Below are 25,328 nucleotides of genomic sequence, written 5' to 3'. Positions count from 1 at the left end.
AAGTTAATAGATAATCGATATATTGAACTAAGATGTTAACGCCGATCCTGTTAAAAGTAACGACAGTCGATAATGTTTATGTTTTCGTTAGTTAAAGAGTTGCGGATAGTTTGCATTGAAGTGTATTTAAAGTAGTCAATGGCATAGATAAACTCCGCCTGTATACTGCACCTTAATGTAATGTAGTTATAGTCACTTTTACAAGTATTTACAATGGGAATGTGATATTAAGAAAGGAACAAATACTGTATCAATCTTGTATTGTTTTATCAACAGTTTTCACCATATGTTAATGTGAAGAGTGAACAGTAAATGGTTAATCTTACTGCGACCTGGTTTTCATTGACTGTGGTTTATCTCGGTGTTTAATTCGGCGTTATCGGTTACACCCGAACGAGAACGTTACAGTGAAAAAGCGGCGTTATCAGGTGTTTCAAGTGTTGCAATGTCATCTCGATCCAGCATCAAGTCGATGCCACCCAGCGACAAGGGCAGTAGAGCGACATCAAGTAAGTCCACCCATGCAAGGGCCAAGGCAGAAGCCGCCAGGGTGCGACTGCGTTACGCCAGACAAGATGCAGATTTGAAAATGGAACAGGCTGCCAGAGAAATGGAAGCGGCCACCAGAGATGCCGAAATCCAGTTGGAAATGGCAAAGATATCGGCAGAGTTGGAAGCGCTGCAGCTAGAAAGAGAAGAAGAAGCTGCCAAGGCGGAAGCAGAGTACATAGAAGAAGCTGAAGGAATGCATGATCTGGCCGAAGTAAGATCTACTTCAGAAAGGACCAGGTTGGAACGCACAATCGACTATGTCCGATCCCAAATAGACAGGCAGGCTCGTCCTTCCTCTCCATACGTACCCCACAACATCCCAAGCCACGAGGAACCTCAGAGAGGCTCGATTGCATCACATCCATACGAGGAAGACAACTTACCCTCGCAACTCCGTGATGAAGTCAAGAATGAAAGAGCTGACAACCAATACTTCTCGACACCAAACTTACAAGATTTGGTGAGAAGAGATGCAGAGGTCGAATTCAGGACGGCAAATTCCATAAGAAATGTACGCCCTCAGTCATATATGCGCCAACGTATTTCTCCAGCCTGCATGCCGCTTACAGTTGATCCCACGATGCAGTATTTAGCACGACGGGATCTCGACACTTCGGGACTGTACCGGTTTGACGATAAACCTGAAAACTACCGTGCATGGTACTCCTCATTCACCAACGCTATCGATGGAGTCCAGCTCAGTGCAACCCAAGAGTTGGATCTTATGGCGAAATGGCTGGGAAAAGAATCACACGAACAGGTGAGACGCATACGTTCAGTGTACATCAACAAACCCGAACTAGCCTTAAGCAAAGCGTGGGAGAGACTTCGGGAGGGCTATGGGGCCCCCGAAATTATTGAAGCAGCGCTATATCGACGTCTGGAAAACTTTCCTAAGGTGTCAGCCAAAGATCACATTAAGTTAAGAGAATTCGGAGATTTACTCATGGAGATCCAATTCGCCAAAGAAGATGGCTACTCAGCTGGTCTAGTATACCTAGATACTCCATCCGGGATTAGACAAGTCGTGGACAAACTTCCATTTGGGCTGCAGGACAGGTGGCTGTCCGTTGCTTTAGACTACAAGGAAGACCACGATGATCGATTTCCTCCCTTTAAGCTCCTCACTAGGTTTGTGTGCAGGGAGGCGAAGAAGCGAAACAACCCTAGCCTCACAGGTCCAGGAAGCAGTACGATTTACATCAAGCCAGGTAGATCCTCTTCGAATGTTTTCAACATTGATAAACCCGTCTCAGTGCTCAAGACTGAAGCCCTTACAACTAACAACGACCCTAGCAAGTATTGTCCATTGCATAACAAACCTCACCCCCTCAAAGGATGCAGAACGTTTAGGGAAAAACCCCTTGAAGAGAGGACGGCCCTTCTCAAGGAGAAAAGAATATGTTTTAGATGCTGTTCCTCAACCTCTCACCTCGCCAGAGAGTGTACGATCGCCGTGAAGTGTCCGGAATGTGATAGCACGGATCACGTCGGGGCCATGCATCCCGGCCTGTCACCGCAAACCGACGACGCTCCTTCACCCCCACAACAGGACGGCGGGGAGGGAGAGGCTCACTCTAGGTCAACAGTTGTCAGCACGAATTGTACAGAAGTTTGCGGTCAAGCTCAGTCAAGCCGTTCTTGTTCCAAGATCTGCCTCACTAAGGTGTACCCTAAAGGAGCCAAAGACAAGGCCATCAAAGCCTATGTGATTCTGGATGATCAGAGCAATTGCTCCCTAGTCAGTCCGGAGTTCTTTAAATTGTTCAACATTGAGAGTGAGCAGTTCCCATACTACCTTAGAACTTGCTCAGGCAACATGGAAACCCAAGGAAGGAAGGCAGAAGGCATCCATATCGAGTCCCTGGATGGTAAAGTCGTCATCAGTCTCCCTCCGCTCTTAGAGTGCAATGAAATCATGAATAACCGCACTGAGATCCCGACTCCAAGTGCGGTACTACACCAGCCACATCTCCACCACATCGCCAAACACATCCCGGAACTGGATCCAAAAGCAGAAATACTCCTGCTATTAGGAAGAGATGTTATCCGGGTACACAAGGTTAGGCAGCAGGTCAATGGACCACTCGACGCCCCCTTCGCGCAACGTCTGGATCTGGGCTGGGTGGTGATAGGAGAGGTGTGTCTCGGTGACATACACAAACCGACGGTTAACACACTCAAGACCAATGTGCTAGAGAGTGGCTGCCATTCAATTTTTCAACCCTGCACAAGTTCCATGTGTATCAAGGAAGCACAACAAGGCGTTAACAAGCGCGAGGTAACCGACGAGTCGCTGGGCCAGTCAGTCTTCGCTCAAACGGAGCATGATAATAAACTTGCTCCATCAGCTCAAGACATCTTCTTCTTAAAAATGATGGACACCAAAGTCTTCAGGGACGAAGCAAATAATTGGGTCGCCCCACTACCCTTCAGAGAACCACGCCAGCACTTGCCAAATAACAAAGAGCAAGCGGTCAAGCAGTTCATGTCCTTACAAAAAACGCTGAACAGGAAACCCGAGATGCAACAACAATACATAGCATTTATGGGAAAGATCTTCGCTAACGGACATGCCGAAGTAGCACCACCACTGCCGGAAGGCAGAGAGTGCTGGTACCTCCCAACATTTGGAGTTTACCACCCACAAAAACCCAATCAGATCAGGGTGGTCTTCGACTCCAGTGCCCAGTGTTCCGGCGTCTCCCTAAATGACGCGCTTCTTACAGGCCCCGACCTTAACAATACCCTACTCGGGGTCCTGCTGCACTTCCGGAAGGAGAAGGTCGCAATCTTAGCGGACATCCAGCAGATGTTCCATTGCTTCTTAGTACAGGAGGACTATCATGATTTCCTCCGTTTCTTATGGTATAAGGACAACGACATCAACAAGGAAGTTATCGAGTACCAGATGAAAGTCCACGTTTTTGGCAATAGTCCGTCACCTGCCGTGGCCATCTATGGGCTGCGAAGAGCCATCAGAGAGGGTGCACAGGAGCACGGTGACGACACCGTCAAGTTTGTAGAAAGGCACTTCTACGTCGACGACGGCTTGATATCGCTACAGACAGAAGACGAAGCAATCGATCTGCTCCGACGTACACAAGCCTCACTCGCGGAGTCAAACCTCCGCTTGCATAAGTTTCCATCAAACCGTCAGGCAGTAATGGAGGCCTTTCCACACGATGACTGTGCTCCGGCAATCAAAGACCTAGATTTAGATGGAGAAACCATACCTTCACAAAGGAACTTGGGTCTCCTCTGGGAGATAACGACCGACTCATTCACATTCTCCGTGCCAACCGTGATCAAACCATTTACCCGCCGTGGAGTCCTCTCCACTGTCAACAATGTTTTCGATCCCTTGGGTTTACAGACACCAGTTACGATCCAGGGAAGAGTCCTTCTCAGAGAACTTACATCTGAGCCCTCTGACTGGGATACTCCCCTACCAGAAGACAAGCTAAGCAAGTGGGAGGCTTGGAGAGATTCACTCCCAGATTTAAAACAGCTTCATATCTGACGTAGGTACACTTCGACCTCATTCACCGAGGCAGCGCACACAGAATTGTGTGTTTTCTCGGATGCGTCCACCAAGGCCATCGGTGCTGTGGCTTACTTGAAAGTAGTCGGGAAGGATGGTGAAGTTGAAGTAGGATTTGTAACTGGTAAGGCGAAGCTCACTCCTCAGTCCGAGCCGACAGTTCCAAGGCTTGAACTGTGCGCAGCTGTCCTGGCTGTGGAAATGGCAGACCTTATCCAGGACGAGCTGGACCTAGAGTTCGACGATATCAAGTTCTACACAGACAGTAAAGTCGTGCTTGGTTATATTTACAATGAATCAAAACGCTTCTTCGTGTACGTTCATAATAGAGTTCAACGCATCCGCCTGTCATCTAAACCCGAACAATGGCATCATGTACGTACAGAGGATAACCCTGCAGACCATGCACCCAGATCCTTACCTGCAGCCCGTCTGGCTCAGACAACCTGGTTTACCGGACCCCCCTTTCTGTATCAGCCACCATCGGAAAGGACTCAAATGAACGAGACATTTGAACTGATCGAACCCGAGAGAGACTCGGACTTTCGGCCGCAAATACAAACAGGAGCCACCTACCTCGAAGAATCGATACGTACCAACGAACGCTTCCGGCGGTTTTCCACTTTGAATTCTTTAGTGAGAGGACTTGCGTTCCTCATTCATATGGCCAGATCACACAAACATTCATCCCGAAACAGTAAATGTAGGGGATGGCACAAATGTACTTTGCCTCGCACCGCGGATGAATTGGCCCAGGCAAAGGACGTCATCTTCAAAACAACGCAAAGAGCGGCTTTCGCAAGGGAGTTTTCAGCTCTCCAAGTCAACAAACAAATACCAAAGGACAGCCCTTTGAAGAAATTCAGCCCGATCCTGAAGAACGATATCTGCATTGGAGGCCGGTTAATACACTGCCAACTTCCGGCCGCAGAAAAGAGTCCAGTACTCCTGCCCAAAGGCAGCCATGTATCCTTACTGCTCGCCCGCCATTATCATGAACAGGTAAAGCATCAAGGCCGTCACCTTACCGAAGGAGCAATAAGGGCAGCGGGACTGTGGATCTTGGGAGGTAAAACACTGATCAATTCAGTACTTCATAAATGTGTAACCTGCAGGAAACTGCGAGGCAGATTAGAAGTTCAACGCATGGCGGACCTCCCACCTGAGCGCCTTGAAGCCTGCCCTCCCTTTACATATGTGGGGCTCGACGTATTTGGTCCCTGGACTATCACTACGAGATGCACCAGAGGAGGACAAGCAGAGAGCAAACGGTGGGCCATCATGTTCAGCTGCATGAGTTAAAGAGCGGTACACATTAAGGTCATCGAATCTTTGGATACATCCAGCTGCATCAACGCTCTCAGGCGCTTCTTTGCGATAAGAGGCCCTGCAAAACAGTTAAGATCTGATTGCAGTACGAACTTTGTAGGAGCATCAAAGGAGCTGGGGATGGACAAAACGGTGCAAAGGTACCTCAGTCAGCAGGGATGCAATTGGGAGTTCAACACACCACACGCCTCCCACATGGGAGGCACATGGGAGCGGATGATTGGTATTGCCAGAAGAATTCTTGATTCAATGTTTCTGCAGCAACGCACCCGATTGACCCACGAGGTACCGTGCACACTAATGGCAGAGGTCACAGCCATTATAAATGCACGACCACTCCTACCTGTGTCTTCCGACCCAGAAAACCCCTTCATACTTTCGCCATCAATGCTCCTTACGCAGAAGGCAGGAGCTCCCCCTCCACAAGGAGACTTCTCAGATAAGGATTTGTACACAAAGCAATGGAGACAGGTCCAGGCTCTGGCAAATCAGTTCTGGTCTCGCTGGAGACAGGAATATCTACCTTTGTTGCAACACAGACAAAAGTGGACAGAACCCCGCAGGAATCTTCAAGTTGGAGACTTAGTCCTGCTCAGGGACAAGCAGATCACCCGCAACAGCTGGCCAATGGCCAGAATCACTGCTACATTCCCTAGCGGGGATGGACATGTCAGGAAGATCGAATTGAAGACCACCGACCAAGGCGATGTGAAAATTTAGCAAAGGCCAGTTACAGAAGTTATTCTACTTCTACCTAATGACTGATTAAGAGACTAAGTTTTGCACTCTGTTCATTGTGACCTTACGAAGGTCAGGCGGGGAGTGTGTTGTCTTTATGACAGTTATTTAGTTTATAATATTTTCGCTTAGTAATTCATTTGTTAGTATTTTCTAGTTAGAATTAGAAGTGTTTAAAGTATATTCATTGCCTGTAAAATATATCAGCATGCGATGACGTCACATCCGGTTTCACTGCGTCTCGTGGGAAAATACCGGTTTGAGATCGACACGAGGGTGGGGGCTCACCACGAGGCACACCTGAGCAGGAGTTGTTTTGCAAGCATTAGAAATCACAGTGAGAGCAACGCTGTAAGTTAATAGATAATCGATATATTGAACTAAGATGTTAACGCCGATCCTGTTAAAAGTAACGACGGTGGATAATGTTTATGTTTTCGTTAGTTAAAGAGTTGCAGATAGTTTGCATTGAAGTGTATTTAAAGTAGTCAATGGCATAGGTAAACTCTGCCTGTATACTGCACCTTAATGTAATGTAGTTATAGTCACTTTTACAAGTATTTACAATGGGAATGTGATATTAAGAAAGGAACAAATTATCAATCTTGTATTGTTTTATCAACAGTTTTCACCATATGTTAATGTGAAGAGTGAACAGTAATCTTACTGCGACCTGGTTTTCATTGACTGTGGTTTATCTTGGCGTTTAATTCGGCGTTATCGGTTACACCTGAACGAGAACGTTACAACCCTATTTAAGTGCACCATTGGCTGTCACAACCTTTTCCAATTTCTGAGCTCCTCTGAGTTGCAGGGGTTCCCAGCCTGTGATCCACAGAACCCTTGTTTAATTGTACTGGTCCATGGCAAAAAAAAGGTTAGGGACCCCTGCTGAGTTAGAAGATAAAGAAAGAAAACCAGATGATGATCTTCAAGTATATTGTGTCCACCTGGGTGAGATGCATAAAGACATGTTAGAGAGATTTCAGGATCCAAATTTCACATTGGGTAGTAAAGTGTATCTAGTGTTTGTTCTGTTTGTCCTAGACACATAACATACAGTCGGAATATACTCTTTAACATCGGGCATACTATGTCGGTAAAACTGATGAATTCTGGAGCCAGACATGGACAGTTTACACCGCTACGGACTACTATCCGCTACCAAGCCGGTTGCTTCCCGAGGGAGGAGGAAGCGAAAGCGCTGTGAGGGAAGACAGAGGAGGGGTAAGAGGGCCGGCATCCATGCCAGGCTAAATCTAACCCAACCAGGCCAGCGGTACCGTCCCTCCTGCTCTCAAATGTCCACTCCATCGACAACAAGCTGGATGAGCTGCGTCTGCTGAGAGAAACACGCAAGGAATTTAAGGACTGCTGTGTGTATGTCTTAACGGAATCCTGGCTCCATGACAACATACCGGACACGGCGATACAGCTAGAGGGAATGCCATTGTTTCGTGTGGACAGAGAGGCAGCTAGCTCCGGTAAGAGCAGAGGAGGAGGTCTGTGTGTTTATATAAACAAAGACTGGTGTGTGAACGCTACAGTAGCTGCTAAACACTGCTCACCGCTGGCTGAATCTCTCATTGTGAAATTCCGGCCGTTCTATCTGCCGAGGGAATTCACCATCATGCTTGTGGCAGCTGTTTACGTAGCTCCCAGTGCCAATGCTGAGGCTAATGCTAACGAAGCACTGGGAGGCCTACATGAAGCCATCAGTGAGCTATTGACTACACATCCTGACAGCTTTGTGGTGATTGCTGGGGACTTTAACCACACCAGCTTAAAGACTGTGTTCCTCAATTTCCTGCAATACGTGGATTTCAAAACCAGGGGAGAAAACACACTGGACTTGGTTTATACCAACACCCCACAGGCATACAAAGCAGCACCCCTCCCCCAACTTGGCCACTCTGACCACATATCTGTCATGTTAACATCAGCATATAAACCTCTGCTTAAACGTGTGAGAGCAGAGAAAAGACAGATAAGGGTCTGGCCAAAAGGAGCAGCCTCAGCACCACAGGACTGTTTTTTGCACACAGACTGAGACATATTCAAAACAGCAGCCTCCTACGATGACCATATAGACATTGAAGAGTATGCGGAGGCAGTAATCAGCTACATAGCCAAATGCACGGAGGATGTCACTGTGATGAAAACCCTCACCACACTTGGTAATCAAAAGCCATGGATGACAACAGAGGTGTGTTCACTACTGAAGGCCCGTGACACAGCCTACAGATCGGGGGACAGGAGTGCGCTTCACTCAGCCAGGACTGCGCTTTCACTCGGGATCAGGAAAGCGAAAAGGGCCTACGCAGGCAAAATACATGGACACTTCTGGACACAGGTGACACCAGACAGATGTGGCAGGGAATTAAAGCTCTGACTGACTACAAGATCAGGCAGAAAACTGATGACAGCGACGCCTCTCTTCCTAACAGGCTTAACAAATTCTTTGCACGCTTCGAAGCATCAAACACTACAGCAATGGGGAGAGCCAGTCCCCTCTTACCATCTGACCAGCCGGCTCCAATCATTGATTCAGAGCAAACACCGAGGATCCTCGCCAGGGTTAACCCACGAAAAGCGGGAGGTCCCGACAACATCCCCGGACGTGTGCTCAAGGAATGTGCTGATGTATTAGCAGATGTCCTGACAGACATTTTCAACATCTCCCTTAGTCAAGCCATTGTCCCCAGATGCTTCAAAACTTCCACAATCATCCCTGTAGCAAAGAAATCAGTTGTAGCCTGTCTGAATGATTACCGTCCCGTCGCCCTGACCCCCATAGTGATGAAATGTTTTGAACGGCTTGTCAAGCCTCATATCACAGCCAGCCTCCCCTCATCGCAGGATCCTCTACAGTTTGCTTATCGTCCAAATCGCTCTACAGAGGACGCAATATCCACCACACTGCACACAGTTCTCTCCCACTTGGACAACAAAGACACTTATGCCAGAATCCTGTACATTGATTTCTGTTCAGCGTTCAATACCATCATCCCGCAGAGACTCGTTGAGAAACTGTCGCTGCTTGGCCTTAACACTGCCATGTGTCGCTGGATTCTGGATTTCTTGACAGAGAGACCACAGTCGGTCATGTTGGCAGGAACATCTCTGACTCCATCACACTGAGCACTGGATCCCCACAAGGCTGTGTGCTTAGTCCATTGCTGTTTACACTGCTAACACATGACTGTGCAGCCAGATTCAAGGAGAACCTGATCATTAAATTTGCTGATGATACCACAGTGGTGGGGCTCATCAGCAAAAATGATGAAACAAGGAGGTCAAACATCTAGAGAGCTGGTGCAGTGACAACAACTTGATGCTTAATGTCACCAAAACCAAGGAGATGATCGTCAATTTCAGATGGTCTCAGCCTGAGCACATACCCCTCAGCATCAGCGGCTCCACAGTGGAGAGAGTGGAAAACATCAAGTTCCTTGGGGTGCAGATCTTGGACAACCTCACCTGGTCCAGGAACACCACTGGGATTGTGAAACGAGCCCAGCAGAGATTGCACTTTTTGAGGAAGCTTAAACAAGCATCACTCCCCACTAACATCTTAACTACATTCTACAGAGGAGTGGTTGAGAGTGTGCTGACCTTTTGCATCACAACCTGGTACTCCAGCTGCAGTGCTGCCGACAAAAAAGCCTTGCAGAGGGTGGTTAGGGGAGCAGAGGTGGTTATTGGGGTCTCCCTACCTTCTGTCCAATACCTCTTTCAGATTCGATGCCTCCAGAAGACACAGTACATCATTAAAGACCCCTCACACCCTCTCCATGAACTGTTTGTTCTTCTGCCATCAGGTAAACTTTACAGGAGCATCAAAACTAAAACCACAAGGCTACTAAACAGCTTCCTCCCACAGGCAGTCAGACTGCTAAACCTGACTCTGCTTTGGACACTTTTAACTTGCACTGGACACTTATAACTTGATTTTAACTGACATGTGGCTGTTGTGTTTTACTATTTATTGTTATGTTTATTATTTAGTGCTGTGTTTGTTATGTTATGATTGCACTGCTCCTGGGAAATGCTGTCTCATTCTGCCCTGCAGAGCTGATGTATGGTTAGAATGACAATAAAGTTTTTGAATCTTGAAACTTGAAAAATCCATTCCTGAATACATGTAATGAGAAATTAACAGGGAAGGATGGAGGAAGAACTGATCTCGCTACTAAATGACATTGAGATGAAAGCAAGGTTCAATAAATCATATCAGGGCTTTTGGTTGCAGAAAGAAATCTCTGAATATTATCCTGCACTGTGGAAAAAGGTCAAGATGTTCTTTATTGCCTTTTCAACATCACCAACATACTTAATGGAATGTGGTTTCAGTGCAGTTGCCCAACTTCTCCTAAAGCAACAAAACGGACTGCAAATTAACGAATGTGGGAATCTGAGACTCCTGAGTGACATTCAGCCTGATGTTGAGAAGCTGATATCACTGCACCAAGCTCATCCATCTCACTGAAAGGTGAAAAAGCAATGAAGTAATTGGACTATGAATGTACACGCTAAAATTGTTGATGAAAATAGTTTTTACTGTAATTAAATAAATTTTATTTGTAGCTTTAAATAGATTCGAACGTTCTTTGTAATTTACTTGTCACTGCTTTCAATTTTCAGTTCCTATTTTCTTTCACTGTGCATTGTAAATCAAAATCCTTCATATTTTTTATGTAATGGCTGGAAAGGGAGGTAGGGGTGCTAGGGATGTGGTCTGGGTGACAAAGGGGGCAGTAACCCAAAAAAGTTTGGGAGCCACTGAGCTAGAAAGTGGCCGAACTTCCTCAGATCCATTTTCGTCTCCAGTTCCCACATTTATTGATTCATTATCAAAATTTAATATTTAGCAAAGGACAAAATAATTGTTTATTAATATTATTGGTAAAATTAGCAGACTGATCAAAATACAAGTCTTTGGAAAGTTAGGGAAGAGTTTTAGTTATTCAAGGTGTAAAATATCCCTTTGATGAATTATTGTCTTGCATGAAATTCGTTCTGCTCTTTATATTCTCCTTGGTAAATATTACTGCTGGCCTCTCCTGGTCTTGAGTAGTGCAATCTTTTAATAAGCATATAATTCACAGCAAATTAAATTCTTCTCAATAAAATGTTGACTTCCTTTTGAAAAGCAGCTCTGTCTACAGAGGTTATTTCCATCCCACAAGCCTTTCTCCAGATATTTACAAAGAGATCCCCTTTCTTGAACTATTCCAGCATAAATCATGAAATGGTGCACTTTAAATTCTGAATGGTCGCAATTCTCAACTTCATTTTAAAGATTAGCTTTAATTATCATATGTATGCTGTACATTGGAACATTGAAACAGTGAACCGCATTGTTTGCGGTAATATCCAGCACAGTCTGAGGATGTGCAAGGCCAGCATGCAAGTATCACCATGCTTCCAGTGTCAACATAGCTGTCCACAACTTACGAATCCATATGTCAGGAAATTGGATCACCTGGACGATGATCTCAGAAGATCTGTCCTGGGCCCAGCACATGTGCAATTATGTAGAAAGCACAACAGTGCCTCTACTTCCTTAGAAGTTTGTGAAGATTTGGCATCTAAAGCCTTGACAAACTTCGATAGATATGTGGTGGAGAGTGTATTGACTGCTTGCATCACAGCCTGGTATGGAATCACCAATGCCCTTGACTGGAAACTCCTACAAAAAATAGTGGATAGAGCCCAGTCGATCACAGGTAAAGACCTCCCAACCATTGAGCATATCCACAAGAAGCACTGTCACAGGAGTGCAGTGTCCCTCGTCAAGGATCCCTACCCCCCAGGCCATGCTCTCCTCTTGCTGCTGCCATCATGATGAAGATACAGGAGCCTCAGACCTGCACCACCAGGCTCAGGAAAATTTATAACCCCTCAATCATCAGGCTCTTGAACAATGGCGATAATGTCACTTAACTTCACCCCTTCCATCACTGAACTGTTCCCACAACCTAGGGACTCACTTTCAAGGACTCTTCACCTCATGTTCTTGATATTTGTTGTTTGTTTGTTTTTTGGTTTATTTATTTATTACTTTGTATTTGCACAGTTTGTCTTCTACACACTGGTTGTTTGACCATCTTGTTGCATGTGGCCTTTCATTGACCCTATTGCATTCCATTGACTTACTGTGTATGCCCACAAGAAAAAGAATCTCAGGGTTGCATATTGTGATATAGATGTACTTTGATAGTAAGCTTACTTTGAACATTGAACTTTAAAACCCAAAAGTCACGGGAAGAACAGAAAGCAGAGGGAATTGAACTCTGATCACTGGCTCTGTAAGGTCTTACGTTCGCTGTTGTGCTGCCGTGCTGCCGTGCTGCCTGCAATTAGAAGCTTTAGCCATCTTTTCTTATATTTTAGACTGCATGTAGTTATATCATTGTTCCCTGTTGAAATTTTGATGATTGACAATTCCCTGATCAACCATGCTTGGAGAGTATATTGTTAGAAGTGATTGCCATGGACTTCAAGTACAGAATTAGCATTATGTGCTTTTTCTCAACTTTTCGGAATAAATCATCTTGTTATTGGTCAAAGCTGATAAAAGTTCAGTTGAATTCTGATTGGTGAACTTAATGGAAGCTCTTTGCAGATCAAATCTGTTTAGTAAACTGTTGTCATTAAATAGACTCATTATAGAGTGATACTGTTGTGATTGTCAATGAAAACCACCAGAGAGACTTCCAGCTGATAGTATAAAAGTCGTTATTCAGCTCACACAAGCTGGCAGCATTTGGAATCACTCTGGAGAGAGGCTCCCTGACCCAACATTACATCACACATTTATACGTTAAATATCAAAGGTAACTGCAGGACAAGTTCTAGAGTTACAGTGCATTCATAAAGCTTCCTTTGAGTTAAATATCATTTTCAGACACCTTGATGTTCACACAAAGTGAGTGTTAATCGCAGCTGTCTCTGAGCTGCATTCATGCATAGCAGACATAGCAGGTCAATAGGGCTTTTCCTGGTTTGCTCCTATTAGCATCTCCAGGAAGACCATTGTCCTGAGCTGCATTTTAAATTTAATTTATAATTCACATTCAGATCTGGTTGCTGTTGAAAGTAATATTTGCTAAGTTCCATATCTCCAGAATGCACCACAGTAGTCAAATTACTTCTGCTGCAGTTGACGGAGGCTATTTAAATAGATCCAGATCACAGCATAAATTTACCTTGATTATAGTAAAATTCCATTTATGCATGCAAAGGCTCCGAGCCGGTGATTCACAGCAGGGATGGTAATGTGTCCTAACAGGGTGTTAGGGGAAATAGAAGTCATCGGGGGAGGGGGGTGTTCAAGATTCTTGGGGAGTGGTAAGAGGCACCCTAACTTGAGGCATGAGACCTGACCAACCATTAGTAGAACAGGCACTTCCAAAAAAAAAGGCACCGGAACGCATGAAGAACCTTAGCTCTGCAGGTGGTTAGTACTCATCATCACGACGCATCTGAAACCCGACTACCTCATCTGACCTTACCAACCAAACGGACATTATTAGGGATGCATAAATGAGCAACCAGGGTGCCCAACAGTTCCACTTGACACATGGCATGGAATAAGTTCATGCTGTTTAACAGTTGGTATGTCAGGTACACGCTCTCAACTTTCTCTGCTGATCTACAGAAAACAAGTCATGCAATAGTACAGTGCTGGTTGGAACCCAGCGGTGAACCTGCTGACCCCATGGATTCCTTTTGAGGTGTTCAAAGCGACCTCGGCTTCATATATGTCATCAAAAGCCATCTTTGGGGATACTTCGCATGATTGATCAATTACGTTAACTGGAATGGTATAACGGTAGCTTGTTGAACACCAGCTCTCTCCTGACTGACATTCGGATTCCAATCTGGATCCTTGTCAGTGTAATTTTTGCTGTTATGATCGTTTTCATCTTTGTTTTGCCACTACCATTGTTCCATCTAATAGGCTTTCCTAGTTTGTGTTAAATTTTAATTTTAATTCAGCCCTATTAATGATGGATAAATATGTACAGTGCAATCTCTAAGAGTCTGAAAGCAGTGAAGCCTTGAATTCTAATCCTGCTAAGACACAAAGTGCATCAATACAATGTTACATACCTGGAATATGGTTTCATTCTGTTCCCATCAGGTCAGTGACGCTGCATGTATCTTATAATACTGTACTGTCTAATGAAGTCATCAAGATTGCGGGAACACTTCTGTAAAAGACACCCTAACAAGGTTACTTATGGTATTACACAGTTCTAGAAGATGCAAGAAGAATTTGAAAAGCATTGTACACTCGAGTCATTTGCCAAGAAAGCTAAAAATGACCTTAGTAGTGGTCTCATTGCTTCTTGTAACATTTCCAAAATAATAACAAAATGTGTACAATCTCATACAATTGGTGAAGGATTAATAATGCCTGCTGTATCAGATATGTTCGCCACTGTTCTCAAAATGGATACCAGTATTTTAAAATCAATTCCCCTGAGTAATAACTCTGTAGCTTGTTGTATTGATAAAATGAGTGAATTCATTCAACCATGCAGAGAGCAATGAAAAACAGAATTTGGATACAACTGGATGAGTCAACTATGTGAGACAATGAGGCATTGCTAATGGCACATGTACAGTTTATCAAAAATGGAAAAGTTTATAAAGAGGTTCTTTTTTGTAAAAAGTTAAAAACAAATTTCAACAGAAAATCAAACTATGATGAGCTTAAAACGTATATTGGGGATAAAAGTATTCCTATTAGGAACATGATTTCTTGTGCAACAGATGGAGTACCATATATGAAGGTCACCATGCTGGTTTAGTGGCATTTATGAGAAAAGAAATTCCGTCTGCAATCATTGTGGAATTTATCATTAACATCCCGCAGCCAGAGAGAGTAGTGCTTACATGTGCAGTCACTGAAGAAGGATTTTCAGAATGGATTCAAGGATTTGAATGATCTAGAAATTCTGGGCTGGGTAATCAACCTATTTCTTTGCAAGGTGGAAGAACAGGAAGAGAGCTTGCAAGAAGAAATAATCAAAATTCAGAACGTGAAGAAGCAAAAATGCTTTTCAAAAATGTCAGCTTTTGTGGTATGTGGCTACACTGTCATATGCAGGTTCCTGGTCTTTGAAGAAGAGCTCTTCATTGCAATTCCATCCTCCTACCTTGTTGAAAGAGGCTTCAGCAGTGAACCACATTCTCACAAAAAACAGTAACTGCTTGAACGTTGTTACACGTGAGGACTTGAGGCTTTTGCTGTCACAACTTGAACCAGGTTTTTCAACTCTTGCTAAAACCCATCAAGCTCAAGGATCACATTAATATCAAAGCACACAGCACACAGGTACCATGTAAGTTATGTTTAAGGACAAGTAAAAATTTAAAGCAGAATCATTTTTCTCATGTTAGCATATGGTAGACATGTTTTCACACTACGGGGGAACCAGAAAGTATATTGTGCTTAAGAGAAGTGTTGGCAAATATGTAAGTGCTTTGGGGGACATTGGGCTAAAAAAGGCTGGGAAACACTGATCTAAGCCTTCCAGCTCTTTTGTCCACACAGATATCAATTAGTTGTCCTTTTTTATACAGTATTTTTAACTCAAATACAGTTTCATTACTATGTTTTATTTCTTCCCAGTTTCAGATACAAGGGGAGCGAGTCTATCAAAGGGAGTTCTTTTACAAAAAGTCATTTAATTATAGTACAGCAGATGACTCCCCTGCAATATGTTTGGACCTACAACCAGGGACCAACTATACAGTGAATATCACAGCTCTTACATCACAACATTCTGCATGTATACAGCTCTCAATGGCAGTTACAGGTGAGCAACTTGCATCCATAGTTGAGATTGGTGGAGTCGCATTGTTTTTTTCACAATGGCATGGGTTAAGGTTCCTGAATTGTCTATGCATAAACATAGGAATAAAATTTGATTTCATCTCATATGGCTAAAACTTCTGTTCGATAACGAATAGCATAACCAGTTTTTGTTCCTTGGGTTTAGTGTTTTCATCTGTCCAAGTACAATTCAGCTGATCTGCATTTTGGAATTCTGCTGAAACTGGAGAATCCACAAAATTTGTGTCTCTTGATTGTTTTTAATGGCACTTTGGAAATAGTTTGCTGGAGCTGGTTAGAAACAAAGGGTGGAACAAGAGAAAGCTGATGAAATGTAGCTTACATGTGTTTTCTTGTTCACACTGACACTGCCATGCCATAATTGCTATGACAAATTTTATGAGAACCAGATGATACTGGAAATGAGCCTTACTTGATAGGCTATGAAGAGCATCATTCACAGAAAGAATTGAAGCAAAGTTACTGTTCTCATCAGGGAAAGAAACTGTCTTTTTTTCAATTTCCCTGTTAGTTTTCATCAGAGCAGCAATTCTTCCTCAGCTGTTCCTGCTAAATGCTTGATGCTGAGGTGCCTGTGTGTAAATCCCCTCTGTGATCTTTGCATTCTACTAAGGTGGCACTGTGGTTATTTAATACACAGGTACCTGATTGCCTTTGTTTGCTTTCAATGCTTTGGCCAGCCAGAGCGAAGATGATTGAGATATTCACTTATCAATCAAGCTTATTGACCAGAAGTCTAGTATATGTGTCTGAGACTAATTTTATCATGAGTGAACGATGATAAAAAGATTGTTACATATTGATTCTGTGCTTAAAATTGATCTCAGTTCCTAAACAGAAGAGTGGTCACCAGGCTTGATGTACATGGTAGCTATCCTATCACCTGCAGTCTGGCTGGTTAAGTCCAAATGCAACCTTCAAAGTATTCCTTTGTTTCAGACCCTCCAGTTCCTGATATACAAGTCCTTGTTGTAGAGCGAATACTTCCTCCGCTCATCCTTCGAAGAGTAGAAAGTAAGAATGGACCCATTAGGTATGTGTCTCAAATTTATAAACAGAACTGTTGAATGGAACCCTCCACAACTGGTTTTAAACACTTTAGCTGTGAGTTAGTTGGTAAGGTTGTAAGTTGTAAGGCAAGTGGTTGTAGGGTTAAGCCTCACTTCTTACACAATGCATAAAATCCAGCTCAGAAGATCAACACTATAGTTCTCTACCACTGGGATACTGACTTTCAGAAACCACTGACTGTATTCCAGAGAAATGTGGGATCCTGTTTTGATAATGTAGCTCTTCTTTGGGTGCTGGCCAATATCAAATCCATATTGATGTTTAAATCCAGTTCTTTTCATAACGTTCTGTTGAATCCTGCAGTGCGGAAATTTGCTACAATGTTTTCCTATATTACAATGTACTTCATTGGCTATAGAGCACTTAAGGGTTTCCTGAAATTGTATCGTGTGCTATAAATACAAATCTATTTCACTGAACAAAGGATTCCTACAATGGTCATCACCTTAATGGCGACCCTTCATCACAAGTGCCTTAAGTTAATAGGTACAGCAATCAATTGATTATAATTGGCATCCACCTAAAATATCAAATAAGCTTCACAGTCAACCTCTTCCACAAAAATGTTGTAAGCAGAGGTTGTAAATATTTAAGGTAGAGGAGATAAAATACTCAAAATGCAAGGGGTGAAAGGTTACCACAGGTAGTTGGAAAGGCAGAGTTGAAGTTACGTGCATATTAAACTCATAAAATGATTGAGGAGCCAAGTGACTGGCTGCTGTTGCTAATTTGCATATTTCTCTGACTTGACAAAGCAGCTAGAAATTTCTGTCGTTAAATTTCTTGCAAAAGTAACATACTTAGGTGGTGACCTTAATGCAATAAACCATTCACAGCCACTAACAAGCACAAAGAGTATAAGTGCAAAATGTTTAACAACACAAAGGTACATTATGATGTGGTTGAACAACAGACCTAAAGCTTGGTCAGGGAGGTAAATATTACAGGGTGGCTTTACTAGGTGAGGCTAGGTTTAGGGAAGGAGTATATAGTGAATGGCACGAGCCTCAGGAGCATTGATATACAGAGGAATCCTGGGTTGCAAGCATATAGCTCCCTGAAAGTGGCAAAGCAAGTGGATAGGGTGGTAAAGAAGGCAAATGTTAGTTGTGGCATTGGGTATAAAAATTGGGATGCCATAGTAGCTCTTTACATCTTTGGTTAGGTCGCATTTGGTGTAGTGTGTGCACTTCACGTTGCTGCATTACAGGAAGGACGTGGAGGCTCTGGAGAGGTTCAGGAAGGTTTACCAAAATCTTAGAGAGAATTACTTTGAAGGAGAGATTGACAAACTTAGCTTATTTTCTCTGGAGTGCTGAGGCTGATGGGAGACCAGATGGAAATATATAGAATAATGAAAGCTATAAGTAGGGTAGATGGTGTCTCTTCCCCAGGGTAGAAACGTCACATACTAATGGACAAACACGAGGAAATCTGCAGATGCTGGAAATTCAAACAACACACACAAAATGCTGGTGGAACACAGCAGGCCAGGCAGCATCTATAGGGAGAAGCAGACATCTACATAGTCCTGATGAAGGGTCTTGGCCCAAAACCTCGACAGTGCTTCTCCTTATAGATGCTGCCTGGCCTGCTGTGTTCCACATACTAATGGGTGTAGCTTTAATGTAAGTGAGTGAGTTGTAGAGGGGTGTGGGGGGGGGGGAATGTTAAAGGAAATTTTGTAAGTCATGTTTTTTCCATAGTGTGGCAGGTTCAAAGTTCACAGTAGATTTATTATCGAAGTATACTTACTTCACCATATGCAACCCTGAGATTCATATTCCTGAGGGCATACTCAATAAATCTATATAGACAAATAACCATAATAGAATCAATGAAAGACCACATCAACTTCAGTGTTTGACCACTGTGCAAAAGACAATAAACCGCAAAACCAAAAAGATAAAATAAACAAATAAATACACAATAAATATTGAGATCATGAAAGTAAGTCCATAGGTTGTGGAACAGCTCAGTGATGGGGCAAGTGAAGAAGAGTGAAGTTATCCCTTTTGGTTTAAGAGTCGGACGGTTGAGGGGTGATAACAGATATCTGAAACACTTTGCCAGCGTAGATGATGGGAGCTGTTATGATAGCAACATTGAAGTGGCATTTAGACACTTAACATGCAGAGAATGGAGGGATTTAGACCACATACAGGCAGCTGGGATAAGCATCATGTTCGGCACAGACATCAAGGGCAAAATTGCTGCTTCAGTGCTATATTGTTCTATGTATATCGCGCCTATATTTTGGGCTTGAACAGCTGAGGAAAAGGCTATAGGTGATAGAGCAAAGGAAATTAGTGAGGCCAGAATTCAGAGAATGTCAAAAATAATTACTATTGTTTACAGGGGGTATAGCATGTTTGGGTGACCATGATTTGATTGATGACCCATTTTTGATTAATTTCTTTGTCCCCCTTTAGCCTTTATCAGGTCATTGTTTTACCATTGAATTTGCAACATTCGTTCAATTGCAATTCCCAAAATATAAGAGATTTCTTTGGCCACCAAAAAGACACGGAAGCATACATCACAGCAGAATTCATTGCAATGGATGTTCAGGATGGGATGCTGTTTTCTGTCGGAGACCGGCTGTACTACAGAGATTTTTATAATGCTGCTTTAGAGGCTGGCAAGAACTATTCTTTTCTGTTGAAAATTATCAGTGAATGGAATTATGTAAGTTGATCTTTTGAGAAAAACACACAAAAATACTTCTACATAATGCTTTCTCAAATTATTTAAATTGTAATGCTGGGGGTTTATGGGAAACTCGCACAAGGGAGGAGTTAAAGCTGACATAGATCAGCCATGATCATACTGAGTAATGGGGCAGGCCTGCAGATCCTTTTTCTGCTCCTATTTACTTGTGTTTTTGTTGAACTTGCAAAGTTATGTCCTCAAAAAAGTTTAATTTTGATTTTGAAATTAGGAGGTGTCCTGACTGGTGCAGAAATAAAATTCTGGAGGAACTCAGTGGGTCAAGCAGCATCTGTGGAGGCAAAGTGATGATTGATGTTTCAGGATGTGATCCTGGATTGGGTTTGCTTTGCCAAACATCTTGAGCTGTTTGTAAAGGCTGTCTTCAGTTTATGGTTTGAAACCATTTTGACTCTTGGTCCTTTCTGTCTTCATACTCCACCTAGGTGTTCCAGAACCCAATAGCATAATAATTGGAATCTCCAGTTTCAGATAATCCACACTCCCTCTGTCACTTTCTCTCTCCTTCTGATCCACCCCTGTCCTCTCACACATCACTTCTTTCTATTCTTTCTAAATCCTATTGCAGGGTCTCAACCCAAAGTTTTGCTTCCACAGATGTTCTCTTACTGAGTTCCTCCAGCAATTTGTTTTTTAAAAATTATTATTATAGCACCTGCAGTCTCTTGTGTTTCCAGACTAATTCTGTTTTGTACCAGAGATGACCTTCTGATATTGGAGTAGGATTATTGTAGAGAGACACAAGATAGAGGTATGAGGAAGGAGATGTCCAATTATTTTAGCTGGTAGCCCTTTCCCACTTCTGAATCTGTTGGCTGAGGATACATGTCCTAAAGGAACATGTAATCCAAGCTTAAACGTGTGAGTGCTGTCTTCTCAGGGTGTCTTTCTATAGTCCCTCATCAAATGAATTAAAAATTCCTGCTTGTTCCAGATGAAGAGGATCTGGGGAAATCACCTGGTTAACCTTCCATCCTCAACCTTGTTTTTTTTAATCAAAAATGGATTAACAAAGTTACTTAATGTTTGTGGGCTCTTAATTTGCACAAACCAATTGCTGTGTTTGCATACAAAGTGAAAACTTTGTTATGTAACATGGAAACAAGCCCTTTGGTCCACCATCAAACAATCACTTATATTTAATCTACTCTAATCTCATCTTATTTCTTCCCACGTTCACCACGAGGTTCTATCATTCGTCTTTATACTGGGGACAATTTGCAGTAGTCAATTAACCTGCCAACTTGTTGAACTTTGGTGTGTGAGAGGAAAGCAGAGCACCCAGAGGAAACCCAGACGGTCACAGGGAGGAGGTGTGAACTCCACACAGAGCACTAGGATCAGGATTGATCCTGGGTCACCAGAGCAACTACACATCCACACAGAGACACTTGGACATCCTGAAGTTCAAGTTCCAAATAAAGAAAGAATGGTTATTATTTACATAAAACCTTCCAACCTTTCAGATTACTACTGAAGAGAAACACAATTGTAGTCATAGTTCCATTACAGGAAATGCAGCATCTAATTTCTGCATATGCTTATAAAAAAGCAATGTGAAAATGAACAAATATTCAGATTCTTCAGCAATTCTGGATGAGGAATATTAGCCAGGTCTCTGTGGGGACTGTCCTTGCATTGAGGTGTGGGATGTTTTACATCCCTTCAGAGTGTACCTCTCCCCTGAAGATAAATAATTCCCATACAACAGTGCTAGTTTCAGTCTAGATTATTGTGCATAATTTATCAGATTTAGGAGTAGAATTAAGCTATACAAACAATGATGGCTGATTTATTATCCCTCTCAACCCCATTCTTCCTGTAACCTTTGATACCCTGTCTAACCAAAAACCTACTGACCTCCACTTTAAACATACCCAATGCTTTGACCTCCATAACCGTCTGTGACAACAAATTCCACAGATTCACTACTCTCTGGCTGAAGAAATTCCTCCTCATCTCTGTACTAAATGACCCTCTATTCTGAGGCCATGACCTCTGTTCTAGACTCTGTTCCCATCCTTTCCACATCTTTTGGACCATGGGGAGAAATAAAATGGGATTAGTGTAGACTAAATATAAAGGAAGCCATGCTGACTTAGGGCTCTTTCATCACATGCCTCCAAGTAGCCCGAAACCTCAGCCTTTATAATGGACTCCAACATCTTCCCAATCACTGAAGCCAGGCTACATGGCCTATAATTTCCTTTCTTCTGCTACCTTCCCTTCTTAAAAGGTAGAGTCACATTTGCAATTTTCCAGTTTTCCGGAAACATTCCAGAATTTATTGATTCTTGAAAGATCATTACTAATGTCTCCACAATCTCTCCAGCTACCTTTTTCAAAACCCTGGCTTGTACCCAGGTGACTTAACAACCTTCAGATTTTGCAGCTTCTCAAGTACCTTCTCCTTAGTAGTAGCAAGTACCCTCATTTCTGCCCCCTGACACTCACAAATTTCTGGCATATTACTAGTGTCTTCCACAGTGAAGACTGCCACAAAATACTTATTAAGTTCATCAGCCATTTCTTTGACCCCATTACTACATCTCCAGCATAAGTTTCCAGCAGTTGATATCTAATCTTGCCTCTCCTTTATTCTTTTTATATCTGATAAAACTTTTGGTGTACTCTTTTATATCATTGTCTAGCTTACCTTCATATTTCATCATTTCTCTCGTGTCCTTTTTAGTTACCTCTGTTGATTTTTAAAAACTTCCCAATCCTCCAACTTCCCACAAATTTTTGCTATAGTATATACCTTCTCTTTCACTTTTATGCTGAATTGATTTCCTTTGTCACCCACGTTTGCCTCATCCTCCTGTTAGAATACACTTTGGGATGTTTCTATTGTGCGGCTTCTGAATTGCCCCCAGAAACCCCAGTCATTGCTGTTCTGTCATCAACCCTGCTAGTGCCCCAAGTTTGGCCAGCTCCTCTCTCATGCCTCTGTAATTCCCTTTACTCCACTGTAGCACTGATACATCTGGCTTTATCTTCTCTCTCTCAAATTGCAGGATGAATTGCATCGTATTAAGATTACTGATGGTTCCTTGACCTTAAGCTCCCTCATCAACTCTAGTTCATTGAAAAGCACCCAATCCAGAATTACCTTTTCCCTTGTGGGCTCAACCACAAGCTGCTCTAAAAGCATTCTACAAATTCCCTCTGTTGGGATCCGGCACAGAGCTAGTTTTCCTGGTCGACTTATATACATATATTGAAATCCCCCATGACTATTGTAACATTGCCCTTTTTACATGCTTTTTCTATCTCCCATTGTAATTTTGATCCCATATCCAGGCTACTATTTGGAGACCTATATATAACTCCCATCAGGAAATTTTCACCCTCGTGGTTTTAAAACTCTGCCCACAAGGATTCTAACTAATTCTTTGGAACCTGCTATCATCTGGCTCAGAGATGAGAGAATGACTTCCTGAAGTACAAATGGCAAGGAGCACACTTTAAGTTTTTAATGTTGGATGCAGGATGACCATTATTACCAGCGATACCTCTGTCACTCTTTGACATATTACACAGGGACTGTTTATGTTTACCCCAGAAAAGAAGTAATCTCTCCAGTGATAAGAGTGTGGAGATTCATTAAGGGCACTAGATGGCTGAATCGTCAATTTATATAACTAGAGAAATTGCTGAAATACTTGGCAGGCTGGGTAGCATCTACAGAAAGAAAGAAACAGAGTTAATATTTCAGATCTTACCTAAAGATGTATGATGTACTTCTTTAGTACTGCAGTGGTGTCAGGCTAGATTCTTGTTTGTAAATCCTTGGAATGGGTCTCAAACCCACAATCTACTGGCTCAGATGTGATCCCTGTCTCATTCCAAAGTCCAATTTGCCTGAGTTATTTTGTCACCCTGATTTTTTTTTGTTGTTTCAATTATTCACAGGAATTTACAGAATTAGAATGTCATTGCCACATTATGGAGACTTTAGCTGAGCCAAATAGCCTGCCACATTTCCCAGTGACTCCACTTCTGAAGTAATCCATTGATTGTAAGGCTCTTTGTGAAGTGCAAATCTTCCCCCCACCCCCCAACTGATTGCTGTTCTTCTCACTCCCTTCAGATGACAGCCAATAATGCTGAGACAACTCTAGGTCAATGCAGAGTGTAGAGACACAAACGGCTGTAGATGCTGGAATCTGGACCAGCATACAAAACATGGGAGGAACTTAGCAAGCCAGGCAGCTTCTATGGAGGGAAATGGACATCCAGAAAAGACGTGGCTATAGTAGCATATTTGTGTGAGTGTGCGGTTGAAGGGTGAGGGAACAGCAGAAATCATAGAGGGGGAGCAGTGTATCCATTTTCCTTCTCAAGATGCTGCCTGACCCGCTGAGTATCTCCAGTGTTTTGTGTGTCATGGCAGAGAACAGTTTAAGAGTGGACCATACTGTTGTTGGAAATGAAGTCACAAAGCTGGATAAAGTTGAGAAAGAGGCAACAATATCGAAATGGGAAGAAATGTCAACTTTGTTTCCTGAGTGGGAATCCATGAGGACCTACACCAAGATCATCACACAATGCAAGACTTACAGTGCATGGATGCTACTTAGCTGAGCAATCAGGGCTGAATTCGTCATCGATTTCCTCATAAACCAGATTGGACAATGTTTCTATGAACATATTGTCATGGGAATGTAGAAAGGTCAGACCATTTGCAGTTCATCCAGAAGGTTTCTGAATAAAACCACATCTACAGTTTGCAAGAGAGAGTTGACAAAACCAATGAAAATTCTCTAATTTCAGATTTCAAGCAAGCGCACAAGAGGCAGAGGTTGTTGTTTGCCCAGTTGTTTGCTCATGAGTGAGTTCACGAGGAGGGGTGTACAGGAGCTTAGATTTGGCCCAGGTATTTCAATCAAGGGGATCATTGCTAGGAAATTTGGTACTTATGTGTCAACACACATATTTTTTAAATGAGTGTTTTTCAGTGTTAAGGTGTTTTTAGATCTTATGGAATCTTATTAAACTTATGGAAGTTTTTTGAAATCTATGGCATTCAGGAACATTGACTATGGGATGGTGTTTGGCAGAGGGTTAGTGGGCTAGCCAACTAATGACCTTCCTTTAGTTTTTATGTGTGGGCTGAACTCTGCTACCCTCCTTCTAATTTTGGGGGAAGAAAGGAATACTCAGTTAAGCTGAACAGAATTTAGAAATAATTACTTTATACAATCCAGAGAGCAGATCAGAACGGAGAATCTGTTTTAAAAAGGGGCTATAATTCTCAGTCAGTAACATCCTCTCACAACTGTAGAGCCAGCTGTACTCATCACATCAGGTCCTCTGTGTTACAGTGGAAGGGCCTTCCATGACATCAAGGTCAAATGGAAGAAGGCAGAGTTCAGCCCACACATAAAAACTAAAGGAAGGTCATTAGTTGGCTAGCCCACTAACCCTCTGCCAAACACCATCCCATAGTCAATGTTCCTGAATGCTATAGATTTCGAAAAACTTCCATAA

General features: G+C 42.8%; 1 protein-coding gene across 1 annotated transcript in view; it reads left to right on the top strand.

Moving 5' to 3' along the window:
* susd1 (sushi domain containing 1) overlaps window positions 1-25,328 on the top strand; it is a 155,655-nt gene that overhangs the window by 101,003 nt on the left and 29,324 nt on the right. The window contains exons 16-18 of the mRNA XM_059973851.1: window positions 15,810-15,996; window positions 16,974-17,067; window positions 19,538-19,793. Of these exons, the coding sequence (XP_059829834.1) occupies window positions 15,810-15,996; window positions 16,974-17,067; window positions 19,538-19,793 (537 nt within the window). The remainder of the gene's footprint in view (window positions 1-15,809; window positions 15,997-16,973; window positions 17,068-19,537; window positions 19,794-25,328) is intronic.

The sequence above is a fragment of the Hypanus sabinus genome, chromosome 7, assembly GCF_030144855.1.
Source record: "Hypanus sabinus isolate sHypSab1 chromosome 7, sHypSab1.hap1, whole genome shotgun sequence".
In the NCBI taxonomy this organism is placed as follows: Eukaryota; Metazoa; Chordata; class Chondrichthyes; order Myliobatiformes; family Dasyatidae; genus Hypanus; species Hypanus sabinus.
Note: the sequence above shows the minus strand (reverse complement) of the source record. Positions and strands in the feature narration are given on the sequence as shown.